Source organism: Leptonychotes weddellii, chromosome 6 (assembly GCF_054177405.1).
Source record: "Leptonychotes weddellii isolate Sample4059 chromosome 6, ASM5417740v2, whole genome shotgun sequence".
Classification (NCBI taxonomy): Eukaryota; Metazoa; Chordata; class Mammalia; order Carnivora; family Phocidae; genus Leptonychotes; species Leptonychotes weddellii.
This window is the reverse complement of record NC_138374.1, coordinates 145,568-152,604: the sequence shown is the minus strand read 5'-3', so window position 1 is coordinate 152,604 and position 7,037 is coordinate 145,568. Positions and strand designations below refer to the sequence as shown.

The 7,037-nt window shown below is 54.7% G+C and overlaps 2 protein-coding genes across 4 annotated transcripts in view; both read left to right on the top strand.

Annotated features, from left to right (window-relative positions):
* Positions 1-547: 547 nt before the first annotated feature.
* PAOX (polyamine oxidase) lies at positions 548-4,091 on the top strand. Its single transcript, XM_081823258.1, has 3 exons — positions 548-968; positions 1,329-1,486; positions 3,657-4,091. The coding sequence occupies exons 1-3, from the start codon at positions 905-907 to the stop codon at positions 3,798-3,800; spliced, it is 366 nt and encodes a 121-aa protein (XP_081679384.1). The 5' UTR covers positions 548-904; the 3' UTR covers positions 3,801-4,091.
* Positions 4,092-6,403: 2,312 nt separating this feature from the next.
* The window catches only part of MTG1 (mitochondrial ribosome associated GTPase 1), a 16,048-nt gene continuing 15,414 nt past the window's right edge, over positions 6,404-7,037 (top strand). For 2 of the 3 annotated variants that reach the window (XM_081823253.1, XM_081823252.1), the window contains exon 1: positions 6,493-6,652. In XM_081823253.1, the coding sequence (XP_081679379.1) occupies positions 6,541-6,652 (112 nt within the window). In that variant the 5' untranslated portion in view covers positions 6,493-6,540. The other variant, XM_081823254.1, reaches the window with a different exon arrangement.

Here is a 7,037-nt window from a genome sequence, read left to right as displayed (position 1 = left end):
CGTTACCTGGGAGCTCTGCCACACTCAGGCACCCCCGGTCTTTCTGTGACCGCGAGGGTCCTGAGACCACACTGTCCCGGAGGGTTCCACCCCCCGCTTAGCCACCAGAGTGACGTCCCTCGGCGGAGCAGACTTTTAAGAGTTCCGATTTTGTGCTCCGAGGCTCTATCACTTGCCAGAAGCGGCCGACGGAGGCCCCTCCCCCGCTGTCTATCCTCCCGAATATCGCCTCGGATTCACTTCTCTGCACGTCCTACCTTCCAGAAAGTGGTCGCTTTTCTGATGAGAGAGTTGTTGCTATTCCTTTCTTCGATCTCCTGTTGAGTTTGTAGGTGTTCAGAATGGTTTGATCCCTATCCAGCTGAATTCCTGAGAGGAGATGAAATCCAGGTCTCCTACTCCTCCGCCATCTTGCTCCGCCCCCTGCCCTTATCTCATTTTGTCACACAGAATGTTGGAGACGTGTACTCAAGAGTCAAGATTTAATACAGTTAATAACTTCTACTGCTTGCTCCAGGACATTCTCAAGTGAATTTGGCATTTTATCTATTTATTTTTTTTACGGTGTGTGTGTTGGGGTAGAACACTGCGTCTGCTGGTGCAGTTTGTGTCCTGGTCCTGATTCTGAAGGGACAGCCGTTCACACACTGTGGGCCTTGCACGCCTGTGTGTATGTTGGCAGAGTAGAAACAGCAAGCACTGTCTCCGCTTTAAGAAAAGAGTTGTGACCTCACAGATCCCTGGGGGCTGGCGCCCCGGGGCAGGGTTATGGGTCACACTTGCAGTCTGGGTGCTGTAGGTGCTGTGCACAGTTGACCCGGCTGCAAGTTGTCTCAGGGTGTGTCTCCCACACAGGTCTGTCCACATCCTCTGCGGGTTCATCGCTGGGCTGGAGTCTGAGTTTATGGAGACGCTCTCTGATGAGGAAGTGCTCCTGTCTCTGACCCAAGTGCTTCGCAGGGTGACAGGTACGGAGTGTGTGTGGCCGGGCACCACGGGGGCTCCTTGCTGGCGATCTCTGGACAGGAACCCAGCTTGGCGCTATAACCCTCCAGGGACAGTCCTTCCTAATATTAGTGGGGTCACTCAGAGTTCTCATCTCTGAGGAACTGAAATAGCTTTGCAAACACTTTCCACTTCTTTTTTCTGTTTCTGGGTGAACTGAGTTAAGCAAATCGGTGAGACAGGGAGAGCCTCTGATGGATATACTCGCGGTGAGGTTTTCTTTCCGGGTGGTTTCCTTTGTTTTAAACTGTAGGGTCTTAAAGGGAAGCTGGACTGGGGCCGGGGGGCAGAGGTACCACACTGACGCACGTCTCTGGGTGCAGGAAATGCCAGGCTCCCTGCACCCAGGAGCATGCTGCGCTCCTGCTGGTACAGCGCCCCGTACACCAGGGGCTCCTACAGCTACGTGGCTGTGGGCAGCACCGGGGATGACATCGACCTGCTGGCGCAGCCCCTGCCTGAGGAGGGCGCGAAGGCGCAGGTGAGGCGGGCACAGGTGGGGCTGGGACCCCTGAGGCTGGGTCCCTGTGCTTTTTGAAATTAGGAATCGTGAAACATGTATTATTTTATCAGAATTTTACATGTACTTAGCCTAAAAAGCATCAGAAAATTCTACAGTGCTGGTAGCAAAATAACAAAGTAACAAAATAACAAAATACAGCAGGCTGCTGGAGGGCGCCCAACATCCCCTTCCCAAACCCCTTCCCAGACGGTCAGAGCCGAGTCTCAGCTCCAGATTTACCACATCTCTAAATAACACGCTTATGCTGCCACTTTTTACAAAACACTCAGTCGTGGAAAGCTTCGGATGTGTGCACAAACAGGCCGGACCTTTGGGCCCCCACCTGCGGCTTCAGCGCTGTGTCGTGGTGGCCGCGGCCCATCCCCCCACCTCTCCACTGTGTGATTATGACATCGTTTCACTGCAGACACCCCGGAATGGGTCTCTAAAGATAAAGGATGCCCTCTAAAAATGTGTAACTATAGCAAAGTTATCCCAGTTAAAAATTATGATAATTCCTCCATATTATCCAAAACTCAGGGTTCAGTTTCCCCAGTGCCCTATAAGCTCTTTACAGTTTGCTTGTTCCATAATGTTGCTCCTTGAATTTTCAGTTTTAGGCATCCCTGATTGACTCTCCCTATGGCAGATAAGGTTTTAGCTCTCTTGCACTCCTCTGTCCACCCAGCACTTAGCTCTGCCCCGGCCTCCCCATGTGTGATGTGGCACTTTTGTTAAGACCACTATTCAGTGTGTCCATCATCTGGTTTGCTCCAGGCCCTGTCCGCATGTGGCCTGTAAGCACACTGTGGTTCCTTTCCTGCCTGTTTGTAGATGTGAGTGTGTGTCTGTGAGTCTGTGGGTGGGTGTGTGGAGTGTAGTGTGTGCAAGTGAGTGTGACTGAGTGCGTGAGTGAGGGAGTGTGCAGGGAGGGCTCTGTTTTCCGTGCACTTCTTTGCCTGGACTCTGCTAATTCTTTCCATCATCTCTCGCTTCCTTCTCACACCCCAGCGTCAGCTTCAGCTCCTGATGCCCAGCCCCTGCCTGTCCGGCACCCCTTGCCCCGCCTGCCCTGTGCACTTACTTTTGGAGCATTTATTCTAGTAGCTTCCTGACGAGGTGGTGCAGGGGAGGTAAATTTTTAGAGAAAGTTAAGTTTGCATGTGTGGAATTGTCCTTTTTCTATCTTAGACTTCAGGTGTTCCAGTCCTGTCACTATGTAACAAACCACCTGAAAACCCACTCGTGGAAACAACCACTTTATTATGCTCACAGGTTCTGTAGGTGGGCGCAAGGGACTGTCTGTTTCTGCCCATGATGTCTGGGGTCTCAGTGGGGAAGACTTGGCCTGTGCCAGGGTCACTCAGGGCTGGGGTGGGGGTCATCTGAGGCTGCCCGTCCTGCACGGCTGCCCTGGGCTGGGACACTGGCGGGAGCACCTGTCGTGGCCTCTGTGTGGCTCAGGCTTCCTCACAGCATGGCTGCTGCTGCCACATGGCGGCCCAGCTAGGATGTCAGAAAGTGCTGATCTGCCATACTCCACTCCACAGCAGGCACAAGCCTGCCCAGATTCAAGGGCAGGACGCAGATCATACCTCTCTATGGGAGGTGTCTCCAAGAACTGGTGGTCCTGGAAGAGCTGCACGTGGGGTGCAGATCCTAGTTTGAGAGGCACGTCCCTCAGCATTCTGAAGACATTCTTCAGTGCTGCTCTTGGGAAGTCCAAAGCCATTCAGCTTCCTTCCTTTCTTACCTCTTAGGAAGCTTGGAATTATCTCAGCTCTCTGTTCTTTTTTCTCCTCCTCCTCCTTCTTTTGTGGGATTTTGTTGTTTGGATGGGGGACTGGTCCTCAAATTTTTTTATCTTTTTCCCTCCTAATTTCCATCTCTTTGGGTTTTCACTTTGTGTTTTGGGTGAAGTTCTTAACATTGCATCCCAAACTGTCTGTCGAGTTTTCCATTTTGCATTCGCTTTTGATTGCAGGAGTGCTTGCTGTCTGCGTACCTGCTCAGGCTTCCTGGCCGTCTCAGGGCTCAGTGGGATTAGTGAGCAATAAAGCCACACACCTGCCATCAGCTCTGCAGCCACAGTGAGAGGCGTGTGGCTGCCGCCTGATCCCTGGCACCTAACCCTAGCTTTTCTTTGCAGCTCCAGATACTGTTTGCAGGGGAAGCCACACATCGGACATTTTACTCCACCACGCACGGGGCTCTGCTGTCTGGCTGGAGGGAGGCCGACCGGCTCATCGCTCTGCAGGACCCCCAGGCGCAGCTGCCGGGGCCCTGGCTCTGAGCCCTGCTCCTACCATTTTGAGCCCAGCACTGCCCCTCCAGTGCCGGGGGGGTGGGGGGTGGTGGGGAGGGTGACATCATCCTTTCCTCTGACAGTGTCTGGCCTGGCTTGAGATTTGGGGATGTTAATGACAGCCTGCCTTTTTTGGTGACTGGGGGCAGCTCTGATTTTTCATGTCACTGAGTCTGGCCAGGGCCCAGCTTGAGCTGAGTGCGAGGTCTTCTTGGAGAAATGAGACACGGGACAACACCACTGCTGCTGAGGGCATGCATATAAAGTTGTTAAAGCCTCCCTGCCTCCTCGTTCTTGTACCTCAGGCCTGCGGCACCTGTCACTTCTGTTTCCGCCAGGCCCCAGGCCTGGGCCATTGCGGGGCCAGGTGCCCCCTCCCCTGAGTTCCCTGGACTTTGGATGCTGTGGTTGCCCCTTGTCACTGGCACCTTCGGCATTCCTGAGCTCTCATTGCTGGTCTCAGGACCGCACCGACAGATGCTTTAGCGGATACCCACTGTACGTTGGGCTGGGGGAGGGCCAGAGAGTGCGGACACATGAGTACACAGGGGCACCCCATCCTGACCTGGGGCCAGAGGTTTTCTAAAGGAAGGGAATAAAAAATGAGGCCTCAAGAGTGCAGAGGGGTGGGATAGATGGGGTGTCAGGGTGAGTGGGGAGCATGTCGGTGCAGCGGGCAGTGTTGGGGTGAGTGTGTTGGGTTGCCCTGGGTGTTCTGCTCAGCTGACCCCATCTTACCTTGCTGCATCCTCAAAGCATCCCAGAGAATGGGTCAAAGGGCTGATTTTTCACAGTTGAGGAAGGGACAAAATGCCTAGAGGTCAGGGTCAGTAACTGCTCAGTCTCAAGGCTGCCACCGCAGAGCTTGGGCTTCTTCCCAGCACAGGCCCTGAGGGGAGGCTGGTGCTGCTGGTGGGTGGCACTTCAGAAGAAGGTGCAGGAGCTGCAGAGGCTGGGACTCCGGGCTGCAGGCTGTGGGGCTCCTGGCCCTGCACCCACCTTGAAGCCAGTGGCTCCCGCCTCTCCCGTACCTCAGGCTGCAGTCTGTGACCTGCTCTGGAGGGGCAGGGAGGACCCTGGCTACAGGGGTGAGCGTGTGTTTGGTGGAAGGGCCTTGGGGCCAGGCCTGTCTGGGCTCTTCTCCAACCCCAAGTGGTGCCCAACATGCCCTCGGCCCCAGCACACCCTGCATGGGCCCTTCTCTTCCTTCCTCTCCTGGGTCAGATGGCCCCTCCAACAGGTCTTCCCTGCCTCCGCCCCAGAGTTCTGTATGTGTGTCCACTGCTCCGTGTCCCTCCAGTGGTTTTGTGTGGGACACCTGCCAGTCAGCTGTGAGAAATCCAGAATTCAACAGGGTTTTGTTTTAGAGATTGCCACTTCTCTCAGTGATCTGTGTTGTTGACATACAAGGTTTCTTCAAGCTGCGTGCTTGGGGAGACATTTCTGTATCCCAAGTGACAAAGGCGAGCAGGACACGTGCTGCCATCTTGGTGGGAGGGCCCCTCATTGAGGAGGAGCCAGGGGCTGGGTCCTCATCTGGTGTCTGACTCATCCCACCTGGGAGCGCTTACCTCCCAGGGGCCCTGGAATGCTTAGTGCTGACAACTGGGGGGTTTGAGACCATCACAGTAGTGACATTTTTGTGTTTGGAATTTTAGCAGCTTGTTTCAAAAATTCCGCTAGAGGAATACTCCTGTACTCAATGTGCACTGAGTAGTTGCTTGGACTCAGAGTTAAAGCTACATTTACACAGAGTATGGGGACAGTGGGAATTCCGGCTCAGTGTATTAATAGGATTAGTGTAGCAGAACTGCAGTCAATGTTTCCAAAGGCTTTGTTTAAAACCTGGAGTATTTGAAAAAGAAAAGGGAGATATTACATATATAGGCTACATTTAAAGTATTTGAAAATTTTAACCAATTTGTAGGGGTGCCTGGGTGGCTCAGTCATTAAGAGTCTGCCTTCGGCTCAGGTCATGATCTCAGGGTCCTGGGATCGAGCCCCGCATCGGGCTCCCTGATCCGCGGGAAGCCTGCTTCTCCCTCTCCCACTCCCCCTACTTGTGTTCCCTCTCTCCTGTCTCTCTCTCTGTCAGATAAATAAATAAAATCTCTAAAAAAAACCACAAAGTATTTGAAAATTTTAACCAATTTGTAAAAAGGGGTCAAACATTGGCAGAGGACTGCTGAGTTATGTTACACTTATACTCAGAATACACTTAAGAAAGAACTAGAAATTTTTAAATTTCTATTAATTTCTTTTTTTTTTTATTTGAGAGAGAGAGAATGAGAGACAGAGAGCATGAGAGGGAGGAGGGTCAGAGGGAGAAGCAGACTCCCTGCCAAGCAGGGAGCCCGATGCGGGACTCGATCCCGGGACTCCAGGATCATGACCTGAGCCGAAGGCAGTCGCTTAACCAACTGAGCCACCCAGGCGCCCCGAAATTTCTATTAATTTCTTAAAAAAAGAAATACCGCATAAACTTAGGACCCCCGCGAAGTCCCGGAAGTGCACAGGTCCGAGGTCGGCTCGTAGCCCCGCCCCGGGCTCCGCCCCCGCCCCCGCCCCCAGGCTTCATGCGACGCCGAAGGCAGCGTAGCGCGCATGCGCGAGTCGCCCGGCGGTATCCTGGAGCGCCGGAACCTCAGGCTCGGGTAGTGGACCCGGCGGAGAGGTCCGTTGCCGGGGCGGCCCCCCCGCGCCGCGCTGCGCTCGGCGACACGGCGCCATGAGGCTGGCCTCGCGCGCGCTCTGCGGCGCCGCCGGGGCCGGCTGGCGAGAGAGCTTCCCCCTGGGCGGTCGCGACGTGGCGCGGTGGTTCCCGGGACACATGGCCAAGGGTGAGGTGGGGGCGGGAGGGGCCGGGGTCCGCCCGCCGGCTGCGGCCGTCTCTGTATGCCCGTGTGTGCGCCCCCGGAGTCCCCCACCCCCACGGCATCCCCGGTGTCCCCTCCCGGCGCCACCCCCCAACCCGCCGGCGTCCCCAGCACCCGTTCGCTCGTCAGGTTGACCGCGCGTGGGGCGGGCGGCAGAGGTGTCCTGGGGTGGTCCTGAGACCCGGCAAGTCCCCTCTGCCACTTTATTTCCCGAAGCCTCCGTTTCCACATCTGTTTCTACAAAGAGCTACTTTCCTGAATATTATGTTGAGGACTAAATGAAATGGAGGGAAGTACTTTCCAAGCTGTGTTGTCATTGCAGCACATTTAAAACACAGAGGCATTGCTG